The 22,427-nt window shown below is 36.8% G+C and overlaps 1 protein-coding gene across 1 annotated transcript; it reads left to right on the forward strand.

The window, feature by feature from the left end:
• The first annotated feature begins 1,156 nt into the window (after positions 1–1,156).
• Positions 1,157–22,312, forward strand: LOC120632096 (F-box only protein 11). The gene is made up of 14 exons (XM_039901886.1): positions 1,157–1,546; positions 5,408–5,648; positions 7,302–7,469; positions 8,581–8,785; positions 9,746–10,007; positions 10,766–10,990; positions 11,659–11,903; positions 12,297–12,623; positions 13,229–13,423; positions 13,781–14,086; positions 14,820–15,000; positions 16,330–16,477; positions 17,804–17,902; positions 18,825–22,312. Exons 1-14 carry the CDS (start codon positions 1,450–1,452, stop codon positions 18,952–18,954), a joined length of 2,829 nt encoding a protein of 942 aa, XP_039757820.1. The 5' UTR covers positions 1,157–1,449; the 3' UTR covers positions 18,955–22,312.
• The last annotated feature ends 115 nt before the right edge of the window (positions 22,313–22,427 follow it).

The following is a 22,427-nucleotide window of genomic DNA, read 5'->3' on the forward strand; positions in this document are numbered from 1 at the left end:
CAAATGACAGCACAGCTCAGCAAAGGTACAGGCCACAGACTTAAATGGCTGTGCCTTCTTCTAAAATTAAATCAAAAGAAGAAGAAGGAGGCTGGATGGTCAATGATCTTTGCCTGTCCTGAAGGGGACGGATTAAAATACAACAACAAAAGATAAAGGTACAGGCTACAGACCTCAAAGGCATGCCATATGACAAATATTTCTCTGTCTACACTATGGAGGGTAGAGGTATGTAGGGTAGAGGTACCTCGTACCTCCATAGTCTACACTTACAATAGCATAGGTATATAATTTAAACTTAGCTACTTGACACTGGCAAAGTACATTGTGCTGATTTAGCACAACGAAAAGCCATCAATGAAAAGAAGAAGATAATTTAAACTTTTTGTTTTTTTTTATTATTAATATTACACGATACAAACGGTAAACAAACAATTTAACTTCAGTAGTAACATATTAAATCAGTGATTACCGTATTTTTTCCACTTAAAATGCATTGAAAGTATTGTGGAGATGAGTATACATTACTCATTACAGGAGGAATAAGACTATTGTAATAAGAATACTATAAATACAAGGTTATAAAAGCTTTTTTATAAGCACATGATATAAGTTAACACTCAGGTGCAAAGTTTGAACTTCCCAGTGAGCTAATGAATAAGGAATCAATAAATAAACAAAATTTCATGTGTTTATGTAAAATAGATTTTGAGTTATTGAGAAGGCAAAAGTGGCTCTGGCTGGTACACGAACCATTGTATATTACACACATCAGTTCTTTATTTTTAGCTGGACCTTGGCTTACACACTATCGTGTGTCTTGATTAATAATGGTATTACCATTGTTTTGTTTTGCTTTATTTTTAGCCTTTAAATACTAAAGAGGACACAAACGCTGACTTTGGCCTGTGACCCTACTACTATACACTCTTGCCAAGTCATACCAAAATACCTACGATTTTAAGTTTATTTTAATTGTTAATAAATAGACGAAAACACGGCAAAAACTGGGACAAAAATGGAGAAATGATGATATTTTTATTTATCGAGTAACCGTAGCGAACGCACGTATTTTGAACGCATTGTCAAAAAAAGTACTATTTGTTTTTTTTGCTAGATGGCACTAGTGTCGCCCCCGCCATGTTAATTAGAAATCCGCCATATTTTTCTTACAGAGAGTCGCCCTTTGCTTTTAGGGTAGTGTGAATTTTTATCTAATTTGTTAAATAATGATTTTATAAGTTAATAATCATTATATTTAGTATTAGTGATTAGTGCAATATTTGTGAAATAATAAAATTGTCGCCTAACGGTGACTGATGTGGTACAATTTTGATTTCCTGTTTCGGTTCCCCAATCTATTCTAAACAGAAAATGGCCGACGGTGTTGGTGCGGGTGTCTCCTTTGTTTAGACTGAATTCTAGTGAAAATAAGAAACAAAAGAAATTATGCCTAGTGCCTCGTTTTCTTCTTCGCGTTCTTACGTCCGTAGATCGCGAAGAAAAGGTGGACATCGGATACCATTGCCTTCCAGAACCCAATCGAGTAAGTTGTCCGGGTCGGCTCATACCGCTCCAAGTATTACAAAAGAGTCATTATCGACATTTCTATTGATGAACAACTTTATTTAGACGTGCAAATATTTAAGCCTTTATCTGACTAATAACTGTCAAGTTTATAATCATTTGTGTTATTGGGATTTATTTCGTAGCTTTTGTCGAAGTTTGATATCAAAATCATAATAATTCGTTGATCACTGTAAAGATGAACGCTGAACGAATCCTTCCCGAAATCATGAATTGTTACCTGTCGATAACATTGTATAGCGCATTTCATTGACATTTTGCGCAATATGAGTATTGATTTGGAAGATGAAGACTAATTTTATACAGCATGACGAAACAGCTGTTCGGAAACTATGGAGTAGTATTTTAATGCATTCAATTTCGAAGCGTAAATTTTTTACTTCCAATTATTCTGTTGAACTTCATTGATATTGGCTAACATGACAAATTTGTAGTGGCTTTATCAAATTTACTGTAAACAATAGTTGATTTCTCTATCAGAACTTTTCTAGCTTGAAGATAATATCAGTTGGTAACTTATTGTGTGCTTTATGTTCTCTTCATCTTACAAACTATTAACATAATTAAAAGTTATTCTAAACATTGCAGCACCTTCTTTATTAATTGTACATCATGTTATTTAAAAATGTCAGTAATATTGAGAAGTTACTGTTTCTTTCATAATAACACTGTTGGTTAACTGTTTTAAAAAGACATTTATTTGAAAACATCTATTAATATTTACTTAGGTGATGCTAAAACCATAACAAATTAAGTGTTTGTCACTCATACCAACAGCAACAGTTCTTTTAATATTTAACTGTCGTAAAGTAGTTTATTTATTCATTTTGACATCTTAGGAGAAACTAAGGTTTAGACAAAAAGATGAGCTAACAGTGTGAATTATAGAATATTTTATATCCATGTAAGAGAGTCAGTCTTTTACATCTTTCCAAAAGACCTATAAACTGTTTAGTCTTAAGTGACTACTTGAGGTTAGAACTTCCTCTCTTATCTCATGCAAGTTTAAAACTAATCATTATTATCACACATTTTTTTGATAATAACCTGTGTCATATTGCCATCTCCAGAATAGTGTTTCCAAGTTCTTAACAGCAAAACCCAATACCTATTGTGACATACTATGAACTATGGTGAAGCTGTATGAAGGCTTATGGCTAGCAGTATACTGCTACTAAGAAGATACTCTTTTTATATTTACAATTGGTTACACACAATTAAAAGTTTATTACTTAGTTACATACACTTAGGGTATATGTAGTTGTATTAAACATGTAGTTTTACAAGATTCTCTCTAGTCCCACTTAAATTGATTGACATTCTCGTATCTGTAAAGTTGTATCAGCTTTTTCTTCTTTAGTCAATCTATATAATCTGAACTAACCTTAAAGTGTATAGAGGCAAAACAAATAGTTTGATAACAGTACAATAAAGTCTTACAAATATTGAAAAGATTATTAGAATTAGAACAATGATAAACTAAAAATAATAAATAAATCAGGTTAATAGGTATAGAACTAAGGTTTTATAACCCACTCATTGAATTATGATTGTCATAAAAAACTTAAAATTTTGTTACAACAGTAACATTAAAATGTTACTTGCTCTAACAAATAAGAAAAACATTGTGAGGAAACCTGCATTCCTGAGAGATACCAATCCACACTTTGCCAGCGTTATTAACTACTGTCGAAACACTTCTCATTCTGCCAGGAGACTCATACCTTGTAGTTGGCCAGCGATGTATTAACAAAAATGCTGATGATAACAGTATTATTAAATGGTAGCCTTAATCTTGTGACTCTTGCTTTGCAATCTCTTTTGTTGGTATTGACTAAAATTTATTATACTTTATTAAAATGAACATGTCTACAACTACCTACTTCTTTTCAATACCATGTCAACTTATGAATGGTAAACAATGATGCAATTTAAGAGGTCAAGGTCATTGTGTAAAACCCAAACGCAGTTGCCAAAGTCAGCCAATAAAAACTCCCAGTTCACCTCTGCTAGGTATCAAACCTGGGACCCAACATAACAACAAACCACAACATGCTCTGCTATAGCTTCTATAGCCTATACAATTGGCCAAAAAGTTTTGGTTATTGGATAGATATAATTATCTCAATTACCTCACTACAATGGAATAAAAATGTATGAATGTTCAAAAGTGTCTGGGAAAAAAGTTGACTTGAATGTATATTTTAGACTATAATTAAGACATGCCAGTATATCTTGCGGATTGCAATTAGAGCACAAATGTTCCATAATAGCCTTTCCCATCACATGTGATTTGAAATTTCTTTTAATGCCATTTATGTACCTTAAAAACATCCTAGTGGCAGAAATAACTGAATATGAAAAATAATATTGTATTCAACTAAAAACAATGTTATGTGGCAGAGAAAGCAGTATAGGCTGTAACATTTTTTTGTAATAAAGTTACTAGAAATAACTAAAAATTTGAGGTCAGTTAATAGCTTAGTTTGTAGTTGCCTTGTTGTGTCCCTGAGTTTCAGGCATTTTTCAAAACGTTCAGGTAATGCATTTGTTTGCAAATTATAAAAATGATTAAGCGACTCATTATTGTCAAATTCAGTAACTTATCTATGTTTGAGTCACTGGGAAGTAGGTTTTTTGGCATTCATAAATTTTTGTAGTACAAAATGTGTACCAGAGATATGTACAAAACACTGTTTTAGCCAAAAAGTGCAGAGTACTTTCATTTTGTAACTGTTACTGTTACGCCACCTTAAAAAAAAAAATTATATTATATAAATCCTATTATAGAAAGGCAAAACAAAAATCCTATCATGTCAATACTGCTATTTTTGCATATCATATTATAATATGGTCATCGTATATATAGCCTATATAAATACCTTTCTTGGGATTTAGATTATCTTTGAAATAGGTCAAGTGTTTTGGCAGCAAATCAAAATTTGGTCTAATATAAGATTTAGTTAAAACTATTAGCAAAAAAATTTACTAACACAAGTAACTACATATTGTTTAGAAACTGACATTTTATTAAATGAAACAGTATTTTAACAAGTGTTGGGACTGATTCAAATTATACTATATAAAACCAACAATAATATGCTACAACACGAAGTTTAAAGTTTGCAATTCAATAAATGCAAAAGTTGATACAATACCAACTGAATCCAACAATGGTGTGCTTTTGTAGCTATGATACACACTTTAATACAGAATTGCAATGTGTAGAAATAACAAGTCAAGCAACTATTTTTTATGTTCTATGTACACCTCATATCTGATTATAGTCCAGACTGATTTCTTTGATTTTCTCTCTTAGAAAAGTAAAAAAGATTCTACAAACACATATATATATGAATGCTGCATTTCTGATAATGTTTATAATCTTCTCTTATTATTTTTATTTTTAAACAAAGTTAAACTATACAGAAATATGCAAGTACATGTTGTATTTTTGGTTACTTAAAACTTTCTTGTCTAATGAATTTTCTTGTAGACATTCATTAGACAAGAAAACAAGCCTATTCAGTTATCTTTGTAATCACCATAAACCCACTGTTAGTTGACAGACAGTCTGCATAAATCCATGTCCTGGAGCTTATGTCTATTTAGTCCACAGTGAACTTCAACTAAAGCCCCATAGATTGTTCCAGCTCAGCACTAGCACCAATGAAGCCTCATTCCTCAGTTTCTTCATTGAAGCACTTGATTTAGGTTTCGAAGCGGTTCAGTCCTGGCCATTATGTCTAGCGAAGTTTTTTAAAGTGCAATACCTGGCATTGAAAGAAAATAGATATATAGAAAGTATTTTCGTTTATAGGTGAGCCATGTGAATCAGTGCCGTGTCCTAATAACGTGACAGGGAGCGCAATGGCGGCCACAGCTTGCGCCGGCCCGAGCGGCAGCGGCGGCGGCGGGTCCCCGCCGGTGCCTGCCGCAGCCGCCGCCACCACCGCCGGCCACCACAGCCCATACGACCTACGCAGGAAGTCGCCGCCCGCCTACCACGAGCCGGGGCCCTCGGGCGCCTGCTCTTTGCCAGCCAGAAAGAGGCCCAGGACGTGAGTACAAGCCTCAATAATCAGAGTAGGTGATTTCCAACCCAGCGCTTCTTCAGGTTTTAAATATCTCACTCATTGACGAAAATTTAGAACTTGGCTGCTCCAGTTTCAGTTGGCTGGCGTTATCCATTATGATTTTATGTTAGGGATAGAATCGAAGGGCTATGATGTGCACCGTGAGAAAATCTCGTCTATCGCTGTAGAAAAAATACGAGTAAGCGATAGATTATCTCGTGGCACGTAATAAGTTACACTTGAAATTGTGAATGTGTCACCTAAGCTCTAACTAACCGCACCTAAGGGTCTACGTCGATCGATGAAAATTTGTTGTTTGCATTTGTTTTTAAATACTAACTCCGCAAATTCGAATCTTTATACTCGCGAAGTTTATGTTTAAGTTTGTGTGCGGGCGCTCCGACTGTGCAGGGAAACATATGAGCATCAAATTTCTTGATGTTTGTAAAATTTTACATTTTTAGTGTGTCAAATATGAAAAAAATATTTGCATACATCTTTCCCGTTGTACATCTTGTTTATAACTTTACCGAAAATTTATATAATTTTTAATTTCTTCCCAACACTACGCATAGTTATATTCTACCTACACTACTATACTGCGCGATCGCTATTCCAGCTTCTTGGGACGGCAAAGAACATCAGTCCTCCCGAACGATGTGCCCCGTACACTCGTAACTCACTTAAGTATGTTGGCGACTGGAACCTCGACATTTCTGATTTGATCACGTAAATAATCAGATCCCGACTATTAACGTCGTCCGCTGTATGATTGAGCTTTCTTTTAAGCCTCCTTAGCCGAATTGACTCTATAATAGGTAACAATTTCAAAACCTAGAGGATGGATGCGAATTTTAATAAGGGCTCTTGTAAACTAACGACAATCGGTTAACGACATGGATAGGCAGCGTCGTCAATTGGCTAACTATAGAGGTGACTCTTGCCGTCTAGGTGCCATGCTGACGACAATCAACGGCTGTCGGCTATCAGTTACGACATCAGCATACGGCTGTCTGGCAATGCAAAATAACACACTTTTATTCCTTTCCGATAAGGAATTTGCATGCAATTTAACAATAAACTACCCATTGACATCTTGGACTACCCATGTCCAAAAGTTCAAAGTTTGTATTAAACGTAAGCTTATTAAAAAAACCCTTTTATAAACGTAGCTTTAGCGCCATCATCTCACAACCGTGTACATACATATTATTTCTCATTTAATGTACGCATCAAAAGTGCCACCTATGGGTAGGCCATTAGGTGGCACTTTTGATGCGTACTTGAATAAAGATATTTTTGACTTTGACTTTGACTTACGGTTCAGTGGTATCGTCGCTACCTATACCGCGCAAGTTAATATAGCAAGTCAAATGTTAACGCGTTTATTTACTACTCTTTTATTATTTTATATAAAAATAGCATGATAAACCTGTTTATAATGGTAAAAATAAAGGTTTGTTCTTGGCAATATCGATGGGGAGTGTTTCTTGCGTATATAAATTTGTTTTTTTTTATTTTTATTAAAGGCACTATATGTCATCTTTTCTTATGAAACAAGTATACCGATCATTTAAATTGAGTGGGACTCGGCTATAAAAAGCAGCTAGAAGTTACTAATTGGTTGTTTTGTCGTAGATCGCTGTCCCAGGGCGTGGATGTGTGCAACGTATCGCAGTACTTACAGTACGAGCTTCCGGACGAGGTGCTGCTGTGCATCTTGTCGCATCTCACCGAGCGAGACCTGTGCCGGGTTGCACAAGTGTGCAAGCGTTTCAACACCATTGCCAATGATACTGAGCTGTGGTAAGTTTAATTTTTATCGCATGATCAAGTTCTGTGATTATGTATGGTGTAAGAAAAAGGTTCTAATTTGATAGTTTAAAACATACGGACGGCCGATTGGCGCAGTGGGGAGCGACCCTGCTTTCTGAGTCCAAGGCCGTGGGTTCGAGTCCCACAAGTTTGTGTGATGAACATGAATGTATTTTAGTGTCTGGGTGTTTATATGTATATATTAAGTATTTATGTACATTATTCATTAAAATATTCATCATTCATCTTTGTACCAATAACACAAGCTACGCTTACCTTGGGGCAAGATAGCGATGTGTGTATTGTCGAAGTATATTTATTTATTTATTTATATGGTTACATTTATTTCAAGCAAATTGGAATTCTGTTTTAAGATATTTATTGTTCCATAAAGGAATTTACACTTAAATGGAACTTACAGGCTAATTTACAAAAAGATGGTAATTATATAAAATTGCATCTTCGAGCGGACAATAACTTAATTGTAAATTGTAAGTAGGGTAGTTTTGAAGCACCATCGCATCAATATCATATTGTGTTTGGGGTTCATAGATTATTTACGATTTAGCTTAACGGCGCATTAATTTAGCTTTGGTTCTTTACGTCGTTGAATGGGGCCCGTACTATGACATCGGTATTCAGTTCGACATATTTTGCTGACAATGTATTAAGATGTTTTGACTCCCCGCCGCAGTGGTGGCGCTGTTGTTTTATATGTCCCGGGTTCTTTTAAATGTTAAAGACACAATTTAGAAATTCGTAATTTCTAAATTTTCTCTGGTCTGTGGGAGGATTCGTCAGTAGCCAGTTTCCACCCTGCATTGACCAACTAGGGGTTTAATTGACTGGCATATAGACTGCATCACCACGTGAGATAGCAATCAAGGGCTAACTCGTAGATGTGTAAATAAAATGTTCTGTTGGCTTTTTCATTTACTCACCATTATCTTTTATTGGTAAGAATTTATTGCTACTTTGACCACATTCTACGAGCAAAGACGAGTAGTGTAGCGATAAGCCAATAAATACGCAATGTAACAGTTTACATGCTAATACACACTGCAAGTTTTAAAGTTTTGTTTCATTGATGCCCTTTGAATAGGAAAAGCCTGTATCAGTCGGTGTTTGAGTACGACACGCCGCTATTACACCCCGCGCCGTGCCAGTTTGAGTTCGTGGCCGCAGACGAGTGCGACGCCGACAACCCGTGGAAGGAAAGCTTTCGGCAGCTCTACTACGGCATCCATGTTCGCCCCAACTTCCGCCCTAAGAAGGATTCACGGATCAAGCACTTCAACACTATTAGGGTGAGTTTAGCTTTTGTTTGTACTCAGTGGCGTGCACTTCATACATGCTAATAAGCACTGCTTACCCTAAAATTGATATATAATTCGTATTGGAGGAGTATTTTTGCCATGTAATTTTTCTAACTTGATAATGCATACTCTGATAAGAAACTCAGCGCACGCCACTGTTTGTACTCTCAAGAAACTAGAAAAGTCTAGCAGCTCTTTTGAATCTTACCTGAGGATATGGATACTGAATTAAAGGCTTATTAAGAATTTACGGATCAACCACTTATAAGGGTGAGTTTTGGTTATTATTTGTACTCTAGCGACTAGAAGAGCCCGACAGGACGCATGTCAGCAGGTAAGCAGAAGTCACGTCTTTGCTTCTCCTGGCTACCTAGAAACGACAAACATAGTGTAGACACTTTGTGAGATTATATATATTATATTAACAGTATCCGGTACATGCCTTGATTAAGTAATTTTAACTTATTTCCTGTTTTCTAAGCGTAGCGTGTTATTTTAATATTGTTCATATATTTTTGAAATATATTCCTATTTTAAGATTAGAAAGTGTGTCAGATAAACTGTCATCTTAAATTAATACTTCTTTATAACTATCAATGATCGTAAGACCTTTGCATTGTAAGCATTTTATGTGACAATACTTCATCGAAGTCGTGCACTCTTGGCAGAGTGGCTGTGGCTGATGTGGCTAGATGAATTCCATGGCACGTTAGGCAACATTGGATTTCACGACTTCACGCACGAGTTTTCCCTACTTTTGGCGTATCATGGTAGCATGTCTGAAGCATTCCCCCACAGTTGCCTTGGTCAACGATTTAACCGTATCCGTGCAACGAGTAGGTGACCGCCCTCTTGACCTTTTTCATTCAATCGACCCCTCATTGTTTGTGGCCAAAAAACTTGAATATTGTGACAATACTATGCTCTAACTATAGTCCTTTGCGTTACCAGGCGTCTCTGGAGTACGTGGAGGAGCGGGGCGGCGGTGGTGGATCTGGTAGCGGTGTCGCCAGCAGTGCAAGCGGCAGTGGTAGCAGCAGTGCGAGTACTGCGTCTAGCGGCGCGGCGACGGCGTGCACGTGTGCGTGCGGCGCGGGCGCGTGCTCGTGCAGACGTGCGCCCGCGTCCGCGCCGCAGCCCGCGCTCGTGTTCGTGCACGCCGGTCTGTACCAGGAGGAGTGCCTCGCCATCGACACTGATGTGCAGCTCATTGGTGAGACCCAACTATTCACATTTTAAGCCTCTGGACACAACTTTCACATTTTAAGCCTCAAGACCCAACTATTCACGCGTTAAGGCTCGAGACACAACTATTCACATTTTAAGCCTCGAGACACAACTTTTCACATTTTAAGCCTCAAGACCCAACTTTTACATTTTAAGCCTCGAGACACAACTTTTCACATTTTAAGCCTCAAGACCCGACTTTTACATTTTAAGTCTCGCATAATCGACTTTAGATCTCCTGGATTATTTTTGCGTGAACTGAGACTCAACTGTATTATGCGATAAATTAGTTTGTTTGAGTTTAGTTTTAATTCACTACAATCTCAGCTGATGATGGTAAGTGACGATATAGTCTAAGACTGTGTGGGCTAACGTAGTAGGTGTATGGCAGTTATAAACATACCCCTTAACGGTTTCTACACGACATCATAGCGAATTGCCAATTCGGTCAGCGGCACGTCTTTGTCGATTGAATGGTCATCTGTCCTAAGCAACAGACATAGCCTCCCACCAAATCAGACCAGACCAGAGTAGTTGTAGTAGTAGGGCTATTTGAGACATTAATGAGGGAAAATACTACCGCCTTGCTTATTTCTGCAGCTAAGCAGCATTGCTGTGTTCTGATCTGATTGCCTGAGTAATTTCAGGCACATGTGGCTTAACGTGACCGTGTAAGGACGTGCCGTATATATATATATATATATATATAAAATGAAAAAATATATAACAACACAATTTTTCCAGGTTGTGCCGCAGGCAGCGTAGCGGAGTCCGTTGTCCTGGAACGTGAAGCCGAGTCGACTCTTACGTTCGCGGAGGGCGCCAACCGGGCGTACGCAGGCCACATGACGCTCAAGTTCTCGCCGGACGCCACCAGTACTATGCAACACCACAAGCATTACTGTCTGGAGGTGTCCGACAACTGCTCACCCACCGTCGACCATTGTATTATACGAAGCGCCAGTGTTGGTAAGACATTGTTTTGCCACACACAAAAACAGTTCAAAATAGTTTACTAATTTTGCAGTGTTTTTAACACTTCGATGATACTAAAGCCTGCTTGTAAAGCAAACCATAAATCGTCGTATATAAGTTTGAAACACTTTTAAAGATAAAACTGTAATTTTATAAAAAATTTTTTGTTGGACATTTAAAGTTATAATTTAAGGCCATTTTTAAACTTAATCATCATATGTTAAAAAATGAGTGTCAAACATTAAATTATAGTTTGGTACAGGTAAGATTTTTTTATAATCAATCAATTGTAATTATAACGAAATGTATAAATTTTTAATTTTTAATAAATATAGTACTATAATTCCAAAATTTGGCTAGAATTAGCCAGTAGTTGGTTTGTTGACAAGTATTTCATATCACACATTATGCGGGGTTGAAATAAAATATCATCATAATAGGTTTTGGTATATTTTTTACAACCAACATCTGCATGATATAATTTTGGACAGTTTCAAAGATATTCCTCTTTGCCTTACACTCAATGTTATTACAAGGTCTCTGCCTTATATGGGTAATGTATGTGGTAATGGGTTGTTGTAAAGACGTCAATACATCCAAACTTGCACATTTATGATATTAAGAAAGATTTGAAGCGTTATAAAAATACATATTGTTAACAGTTGGTGCGGCGGTGTGCGTTAGCGGTGCGGGTGCCAACCCAGTAATCAAACAATGTGATATCAGCGACTGCGAGAACGTAGGGCTGTACGTGACAGACTACGCGCAGGGCGCCTACCAGGATAATGAGATATCCCGCAACGCTCTCGCCGGCATCTGGGTGAAGAACTTTGCCAACCCTATCATGCGCCGCAATCACATACACCACGGCCGTGACGTCGGCATTTTCACGTTCGAGAATGGATTGGTAAGTTTTTTCTGCATTTTTTTACGTATTTCTTTTATGTGTACGTACTTTAGACTTACCAATCTGCCAAACTGTAATTCAGTTTGTAGGCAGTTCTATATAAACTATAATAAACATTAGTACATTTTCCCAACCCAACCTGCAGTTGGCCAGCAGCGTGATGGACTACAACTGAACCCTTTTTATACAGAGAGGAGATCCGTGCCCTTTAGAAGGCCAGTAATAGATTGATAATAATGATGATGAGAAAGTTAAGTTCCATACATAATGTTGTATGCGTTCCTTAGACTGTAATCTAAGGAACGCTTACAATTCAACTCAATTCATAAGCCATTTTAACAGAATAAATGATTGTTTTGGGATTGCTGTATAACCAAAAAAAATTATTTACAGGGCTATTTTGAGGCCAACGACATCCACAACAACAGAATCGCCGGTTTCGAAGTTAAAGCCGGCGCCAACCCCACCGTAGTACATTGCGAGATCCACCATGGACAGACTGGAGGCATATACGTCCACGAGTCCGGTCTCGGCCAGTTCATAGACAATAAGATACACTCTAATAACTTCGCGGGCGTGTGGATCACGTCCAACAGCAATCCCACGATTAGGCGCAATGAGATCTACAACGGGCATCAGGGAGGCGTGTACATATTCGGAGAGGGCCGTGGACTTATTGAGCATAACAACATTTATGGGAACGCTTTAGCTGGCATACAGGTTAGTGACATCATCAGTAGAAGACTGGCGGGACACTGTAAAAATATTTCATGATTTTCTATAATGTTAGGTCCATAATCAGTGGTATACCTTTTGTCAATTTACTTTTCAACAGACTTGCTTGTAAAATATCAAACTTGTAGTATTGTAGCAGATTGTGATAGATAGCAGTCTACCTTAACTTATCCTTTCAGCCTTTAGCACATGGTGGTAAGTACAAGTTCAGTCTACTCATTATGTCTGAATATTATTAGCTTTAAATTTTTGATTAAATTTCCCTGTTAAATATCTAATACCTTGTTGAGAAAAGGTAGATTTTTTAGAAAGGTTAATTTTAACATGTGAACTAATCATTTATTTTTGTTGTTAATATTAAAAAAAACAACCTTAAATTTTACATTTTTAAATTATTGTATAAAATGGACTAGTAATTTCGGTAGCTTTTACATTCATTGTATAGATAAACAGTATGAAACATGTGTGCATTATTAATCGAATTGTGTACTCATATAAATAATTATATGTTATTAGCAGAAAACATTTTCCTCTTTCGTACAATAATAAATGTTTTTCTCATTTCATCTTATTGGAGAAATGATTTCCAGATTCGCACAAATAGTGATCCGATAGTGAGGCACAACAAGATCCATCACGGGCAACACGGCGGCATATATGTACATGAAAAGGGGCAGGGCCTTATCGAGGAGAATGAGGTGTACGCCAACACACTTGCCGGAGTGTGGATCACTACTGGTTCAACGCCTGTGTTGCGACGCAATCGAATTCACTCGGGGAAGCAGGTTAGTTTCAATGGTTAAATACAATTATTAATAAGAATCGAAGAATCGTCAACCTTATGATAAGGTCTCATGAAATGTTAAAAAAAAGATGAAGTTCCACTCACTGGTTCTGTGATCTATCAGTCGCAGATTGACATGTCGCAGGATAGAAAAAGATTTGATATTTATAAAGAGAATTGAACAAAATCTAAAACGAGAGATGTTACTTCTTCTTTTACCTGATAAAGAAGATGAAATCATCATCAGCCTCATCCTGTTAATGTCTGTCACAGACTTCTTATAGAACGCTGGCTTAAAGGTGTGTACCCACTACGCTCGTTTATACTGCAGACTAAACATGGTTATTTCGCAATACAGGTTGGCGTATACTTTTACGACAACGGCCACGGAAAATTAGAAGATAATGATATATTCAACCACCTATACTCAGGAGTACAAATAAGGACTGGAAGCAATCCCGTCATCCGGGGCAACAAGATATGGGGCGGTCAGAATGGTGGCGTTCTAGTCTACAACGGGGGTCTAGGCTTATTGGAGCAGAATGAGATCTTCGATAATGCCATGGCCGGTGTATGGATAAAGACTGACTCAAATCCTACGCTCAAGAGAAATAAAATTTTTGATGGGCGAGATGGTGGCATCTGTATTTTTAATGGCGGCAAGGTTAGTTTTGATTTTATTATATACTTTTACTTCCTAGGTACTAGCTGTGAACCGCGGTTTCACGCACGTTAACGATCAAACTAACGGTCTTAACATAATTTAGTATACCTATGAACCTTTCAAAATAAATGACTTGAATTTTTTTACTGATATGGCGTGTCTTCAAAGTATATTCTGTTTTTCATACCAGCCTATGAAGGCAAGAAATCATTTTCTAACTTTTAAGCATAAAAGTTGTGTATGTTTTAAAATTAATAAAAACATTTAAAATATCTTTTTAAAAAAATTATTTTCGTATTTTAAACCTTTTTTTCTGTTTTTAAACATCTAAAAGATATTTCTATATATTATAAGACGGATGTATAGTAAATAGTTTCATATTACTGGATTGTCGTCACTCACTGTCTAAATGACTCGATTGTACATTAAAAATATTTGCAAATGTGTTTCTAATGTTTTTTTGTAATTTACCATAAGTTATTCCCTACGATGCAGTCCAAGATGGTAACAGGCTAACCTGCTAATGATAAAGCTATTCTATTAAACCAATCGGTTTCGACGCGACATCGTACCGGAACGCTAAATCGCTTAGCGGCACTACGTTGCTGGTAAGGTGGTAACTACCATCTGTCGAAGCCTCTAGACAAAATTATTATTTATTACACAGGAGTTGACCTGTGATTAGAGTTATAGACATATTGTCGCATTTCTAATATCAATTGTGTATTTATAGGGTATATTGGAAGAGAACGATATATTTCGCAACGCGCAAGCGGGCGTCTTGATCTCAACTCAGAGCCACCCCGTTCTGCGACGCAACCGTATCTTCGACGGCCTCGCCGCGGGTGTGGAGATTACCAATAACGCTACAGCTACCCTAGAACACAATCAGATTTTCAATAATAGATTTGGAGGTAAGAATACACTGATCATATTATTTTAATCGCTGATTTTCGTAGCGTCCGATTACACTGTGATATGGTTATGTAATGCGTAATGACAAAAACCACATTACACAGCAAGTAATGGCTATAGATTAGGGCAAAAGATACAGAGGATGCCCACTAACCACCTGCAGGGCTAGCACAGGCAAGAGACAAAAACTATATCCCATATATAATTAACATGCCCACCTGCTAAATTACTCGCATGTGGATTAGGAGAAGTTACCCACGTTTATAAATACACATGTATTATTTGGATATTATTTCCACTTGTGCACCAGTGCTCTGAGAGTTGATAAAGCTGTGGGAGAAGATACATTTTATCCTTTCCCCTGGGACCCTACTGTCTCCTGCCCATGCTAGCCATGCTGAATTAGAACTGTGTCTTAAGATATGTCAACTCTTAGCCTAACACCAGAAATGACACAAGACTGCAGTAAACGGCTGACAAGTATCAGAAGGGCCGACCGATTATAGTAGGGCCGGGCCATTCACCACGATTATAGCTTATTGAAGTACCATTGCTGGGTACTGGACTTCTCTATTTGGGTTTAAAGGTCTCAGAACGTAGACCCACGACATTGCTAGAATGTTGTCTGGCAGGCATTAGCTATTTTTATCATATGTTAGTGATAATTACAGAGACCGACATCGGCTTGTGCTCTCCAAGGCGCGGAAATTGTCATCGCAAATTTGTAACTACAGAATGGTACTGAGATTTTTAGATCAGAATTAATACACCAATACAAATAATTATGTAATAACGCCCATTATAATCGACTACTTTGCAAATTATAATTACCACATAGCAGTTTATCGTATTTTAATTAAGGCGGACATACGTGAGTTTTTGTCTGAGTATGCCCGACTAGGTCAACCCAATATGGGCCTCCTAATCATACGGGACTAATCGTCGGGCATCGGTCGTTATGGGGCTAAAAAATAGAATAAAATAATTCTCACATACAACATTTAAACTCCAAAATTACAGGTATTACATTTATGCGACATAATCACAAAAACACGGGCGAGTAAAACAAGACAATTGCAAAATTACCTAAAACAATCTTTTTGCTGTTGCAATAGTACTATCCGTGACCCCATTTGACCCAAAAAGTATTTAGTATTTATTTGCTTTCAGAAAAGTAATTCCCTAAAAGTATTTAGTATTTTTATTTGCTTTAAGAAAATAGTTGGGAAACAAAAGTTTTTCAGTATCATACTGTAATACACCATCGGCTGAGTGGGACCCCCAACTAGCCTTGTATATTTAAACTAACAATAATATCGCGATTCCAGGTCTTTGTTTAGCCTCCGGAGTGTCGCCACTTGTGCGGGGAAACAAGATCTTCAGCAATCAGGATGCGGTGGAGAAGGCGGTAGGCGGTGGACAGTGCCTCTACAAAATTTCCTCCTACACATCCTTCCCTATGCACGATTTCTACAGGTAAACGGACGTTATTCTCATGCCATAAATAAAAAATGAAATTCGATATTACCGTTGTTAACGTATGTAACGTTACGGTCATTCATTATAAATATAGTCCTAATTAGGGTTGGTTGGTTAGACCACCAATATATATCTCAAGATACGTTTTATGACTTAAGCATACACGGCAACACTTCCATTTACGTAAAAATTCAAAATTAATTTATTTTAAGTAGGCTCTATAAGCAAACTTGACTTTTTACTGTGACTCTACCACCGGAAAGGCAGATTCTGCCGAGAAGAAGCCGGCAAGAAACTTAGTATAGTCGTAAAAATTTAATAGGCCCGTTTTGACATTTGTGCATAGAATGTAACTTGGAACGAAAGTGAAAGAAACAATAAAATAAAAATCAATTTCATGCAGTGTTTTAAAAAATACGTAATTTTTTTTGGGACGTTAAATAATATGAAAGGATATATCGCGAGTATTCTTTTTGCGCTTACTTTATAGTAGCATGCAATTTATAATTGTTGCGAAACGTTTCGAAAACAGTTTTTTTTATACTAGAGCTGTAACCATTTTACTGAATTTCCAAATTCAATATTGTGTAAGTAATCTTTATTGCAAAGAATGAGCTTGGTTCTCAAAATGGGTTCTAAATAATGAGTCTGAGTTGATGTATCTGACCAAGCGGCACATGACTGAAGCGTCCCCGCGCGCACTGCGCAGTTTTTCGTTCCTCATCTTGTAAAGTTGACTGTGCGCTCGTTTACGTTTGATATATATTGTTTACTATAACGTTAACTTTTGCTCTTTTATATTGGACATTGATTTAAACATAGTGATTTGATTCGGTTTTTGTTGTTATATAGTACGAACTCTGTTTCAACATGTTGAAAAGTGGACGTATAATCAAAAGCCTGTCACGCGTATTGGTTGTGAAGTTAAAGGAATACTTTGATCGAACGAACACTTTACAGTACATAATCACACATTTATGATACAAACTTGAATTGATTTATCGTGAGTATCGAGTACCGAGTCTTATGGTTCCATAACTAGTTACGTCGCGATGACAAATGTCAAAACGGGCCTATTACTTTTTTACGACTATAGTTGCTCTTTTCCAACATCAACAATTTACATTTAAACATTCATTTTCCTAGCAACCTTGTCATGAAATTTCATCAATTGTATAGTAACCTCGCTGTAATCGATGTGATTTAACATATTAGGTTATCTACGTACACCTGAAGTACGTGTTACTAGGAATACTAGCTAGATAGACAGAAAGTTTACGAAATTATGAGTGTTATCCTTTATGTTAATATTTAATGTTCCAGATGCCAGACGTGTAACACGACAGATCGTAATGCCATTTGTGTCAATTGCATCAAAACCTGCCATTCTGGTCATGATGTGGAATTTATTCGCCATGACAGGTAAGCAACTAATAAATAATTGTGTAAGTCTCATAGACACTGATAAATGAACATTAAAAATATAAAAAAGACAAAAAAATGCGAGAGTCGATGCGTCGATAGAAACCAGCTATAGATTTGTATGTCTTACATTCGTTAGTTACATCCAAAAATGCCAATCGATGTCTTTCAGTCTGTAATATTCATGATTATTTGATAGATGATATAAATTATTTCCGAAAAAAAATACCTCGCTACTATTTTTATACAAATTGGATACACGTAATCCTGTGCATCCAAGTTCTAAAAAGTATAGTGCCAATTGCATTTAAAGAATTGTAATAGCTACTGAAATACAAGGTATTATTGCGGCTGTGTGCACTATTGGACAGAAGCCGGTGTTAATTTGTTTAATTCCATAATACATTATGAAAATTTAGCTTAATTTGTTATATCCCACGTAAGGCAGGAGAATCTATAAAGGAACGCTCCGGTTCTGAACCAAACGTGCTTAGAGGGTACTTGGCCGAAGATCTTCTTGGTGTGGAGTATATAGGTTGAAGAAATTATAAATTACACCATACAGATTCTTATGCTTCTCGCAGAGTATAGCAAATTAAGCTTAATTTTCATAATACGCTGTGTCCACTAGGAAACTTCGCAAAGTTTAATTTTTTTCATTCAACTACAACGTGTACGTTGTCGTGCAGTTCCTGTTTTTTTAATGTTAAATTTTTAGTTTGGTTACAAGTTAGCCCTTGATTGCAATCTCACATTGTAAGTCAAAGATGGTAGCGGGCGTAGTATATTAAACCCATACCCCCAAATCGGATTCTACCAGTAATCTCTTGCCGGCACAACTTTGTCGGTAAGATGGTATCCTAGCCACGGCTGAAGCCTTCTATCGGCCAAACTTTTACATAAGATGTACGGTTTTTTTCAGATTTTTCTGCGACTGCGGAGCGGGCACGCTGTCAAACCAATGCCAGTTACAGGGCGAGCCCACGCAGGACACAGACACCCTATACGATTCGGCCGCGCCGATGGAATCGCACACACTTATGGTCAACTGAACTATAGTCCAGTACCACTTCCTCGCACTACCCTAAATACCACTGTGTAACTAATGCAACAAACTCATTTGAAGGCCCCGAAATCCAGTTTCACGACGAGATCTGTAGTTTGAACTTGTTACCATACTAGATGGAACTATTCGTAATAAAAATGTATGAAATCGTTCGGGCTAAACTGCAGTAAGCTGAAGCGGCCTTATATTCAGTCTTATGATATGCAAACTGTCAATTGCTGTTGTTATTGAGTTTTCGGATGTACCGTCAGTACAACGTCAGAGTAAAATGAACCTAAATTCACCTTGTTTTAAACTAAAGTTCGTTTACGCTTCTTCAATCAGCGCTCCCAGAAAATATTTCGTAAAGTAAAAATTTGTTAGTTACAATTCATTCTGTATCCGACTTCAAACGATGAGCGTCACTTGAATTCTATTTTGACGCTATACTTAAAATTCTACTACAATTGCGACAGTGCAAATCACTATGAGCCCTCTGGCATGTGTCTGCTACTTAGGACAAGTTTTAAGAGCTCTTCTAACACATCTAACATTCAGGATCCAGTAGGACTAGCTTGCGCACCATGAGAAAATTGTCGCGTTATCTCGTCTAGAGCTATAAAAAAATACGAGTAGAAATAATGATCTCGTGGCACGCATACTATGAGTGTATCGCTGCGCTATTTGCTGTTAAGCTCTGTTGATACTGAGGGGTATACAACGGGACAGGAATCGCTCGTGCCAATTGTTTCAATTAGGGGCGTTAACTCGAACGGGTTTAATCGGTTCTAGTCCGGTGTAGATCCATAGAACTTACCTGTGCCAGTTAGCTTGTGCCTATTATTTTTCAATACAGACAACGACACGATATTTAACACACTCGTTTAAGCATAACGCTCTAACTTGTACGGACGTATTTAAATTGGCGCGAGTAGTTCCGATACAGGGGCAATTATTGTATATATTTTATTTTAACTTTATAGTACGAAACTGTGTCGTCCAATTATACGCCCCTATTTGGTATGACACTCAAATATTTATTGCAATTTTGTGATTTCAAACTGCATTTTGCGGAAAGTTACGATCTCTGTCATAGAAAATGAAGGCCCTGTTTGTATCGCGTTATTTGGGGGAAAAAAAACTTTTCTCGTTTACAAACAAATTCGCAAACAATAATATGTTTATTGTAATAGTTGCTGTAAATTATTGCAACCAAATGAAATAAAGGTTTTCGAACTTAAATATAAAATCTCTTAAGGTTGCGTTCAGACTAAAGGCAAGCTTTCTGTGATTTAGACTGAAACTTCGCGTGAGTTTCAATTATGTTCCTGTTTAAACTTCCACTTAGTCAGAATGCAGCCTTAGAAATCATTGAAGTATCTATAGTTAATTTCTTGTTAACATTATTTATAATGTTAAACCATCTGTTCGATACTTTTAGTTGTAAGTATGGTATAAAATAGGAAAAAAAATGTGCCTATGAAAAATATGCATACATATTTAAATAAACTATTAAATATTATCCCTATTAATTATTAAGCCGTCGATCCCGGTTATTATCACTAGCATAATGAAAATAATCGTTAAGCCCGCCAACCCACATTTGAGATGCGTGGTGGGTTAATTCCCATGGGATATAATTTGGCTAAGGATAATATTTGTTATAGGTGCTTTTGTTTTCTATACGACTATATTTTCGACTAAAAATGTAAAAAAAAGATTGGCATAGTCCCAATCAAACTTTCTGCACGAACTTCGTTTTTTTCGGTGCGCAGAATGCGGAATCAACCCGTCAGCGGGACTTCACAGTAGGCTAATTGCGCGACGCCACGCTCGCAGCCTACTTCCGACAAAAAGTTTGCATCGGACTGTAACATTTTGATAATGTTAAGAAAAAATCTAGTGTAGATAAAATAGAAATGTGAAAGATAAGGCCAAATACATGCTTGCATTAGTTACACCGTGCAAGTTCCCACTGGCCGGAAACCCAACAGCCTCTACTCTAGCAACTATTTTTATTACCTAAAACTTCGCAATGTACATTCACGTAAGTCGCTGATATATGTTCGTCGTGTTGTAAACATTTAATCGGTTCAATTATGTATTTTATCGATGTACTTTATATAGGATGATGACGAGACAAATACGCTATTTGTATATGTAGGAGGCGTTTTTATCATCGGTACTTAAATAATGTATTTCGTTGTGTAGAAAAATCATGCATTCCCAAATTGTAATCACCCCACTTTCGGTGTCACATACTTTAGAGTGTAATATTTGGTTTATAAGATAATACTGAATAGCGACTATATCGTTACGTCTAACTATATAATCATGGAGGAGTTATCGTTTTTATTTATCAACTTGTGGAGTCAATAATTAAGTTACGTGATCGATTCGAGCCAGCGGCTGTCACAGTCAGGTTAGCTAATTGTATTATAAATAACCTTAAGTATTTTTTAACTATTTGACTATTTGATTTCGTTTTTTTGTTTATAGGAGCAACTTATTATTTAGCTCTCCTGATGGGGGTTGGTCGTTCGCGTGTTTTCGTTTTAGTTAATAAAGATATTTGTACCAGTTAGTTTCGTTGGGGCGATGCCGAGTCCGCGGAACAGTTGTCGACTTCTCTTGCGGGAGTCCGCCTCGCCTAAATACTTCTGGCGCTCCTAATGCGCTTTGTAAATATTTATGTCTCACAATAATCGAAAAAAAATGTAGGAATTAATGTATTTGTATCATTATATTTTTATTATTGATCACAACATGTATGTTTAATTATTATGGAGTGCGTACGTTATGATCGGGAGGGAATCATCGCGTCGGATGGGCCCGGGCGCAGTCCGGGACCCTTTGTATAATAAAATGCAAACCAATGTGCATATTTAATTGGAAAAGATCTTAGGTACAATTGATATTTTATTATATTGTTTATTTAATTGTGGTATTGATATCGATCGACAAGCAATGCTAGGAGCCGGGGTCGGTACGCTGATAGTGATAAGTTAGCAGTTAAGCTATAATGAAAATCTAAATTACTCAGTAATCACTATTGCAATTTTCGAATTGTTAAATCGTCTCCATAGCACGGTATGTTCTGTATCTGCTTTTTTATAATCCTCAATCTGTGATCATCGCTAATTACATATTTAAGAGAAGTATTTTAGTTCTCCGCGTACAGTTGTATGGGAATTATTATTGTAACAGCAAAATTGTCGTGGCGCCGATGCTTTATATAATTGAATTGAATGTGAAATTGTTATTTATTGAATTGTCAGTATGTTTAATTTATTGAATTTAAATCTGGATAATATTTTCTTTATACCTGAGTAAAAGCCGTGATATACATCATATAATATTATAAATTGGAATTTTATTTACTCCTCCTGTTATAGTTCGCTTGACGACTAGCATATTGGGTAGAAGCAGGCGTTACTTGCGATGCGATACGGCTGCAATATTATACGCCCGACACCGAGC

Source organism: Pararge aegeria, chromosome 19, assembly GCF_905163445.1.
Source record: "Pararge aegeria chromosome 19, ilParAegt1.1, whole genome shotgun sequence".
Lineage (NCBI taxonomy): Eukaryota > Metazoa > Arthropoda > Insecta > Lepidoptera > Nymphalidae > Pararge > Pararge aegeria.

Excerpts from the sequence above, each read along its gene's own strand:
- LOC120632096 (XM_039901886.1), top strand. The coding sequence starts at position 1,450 with ATGCCTAGTGCCTCGTTTTCTTCTTCGCGTTCTTACGTCCGTAGATCG. Across the intron at positions 12,624-13,228 it reads ACGCTTTAGCTGGCATACAG|ATTCGCACAAATAGTGATCC; the intron begins GTTAGTGACATC and ends AATGATTTCCAG. Across the intron at positions 17,903-18,824 it reads GAATTTATTCGCCATGACAG|ATTTTTCTGCGACTGCGGAG; the intron begins GTAAGCAACTAA and ends GGTTTTTTTCAG.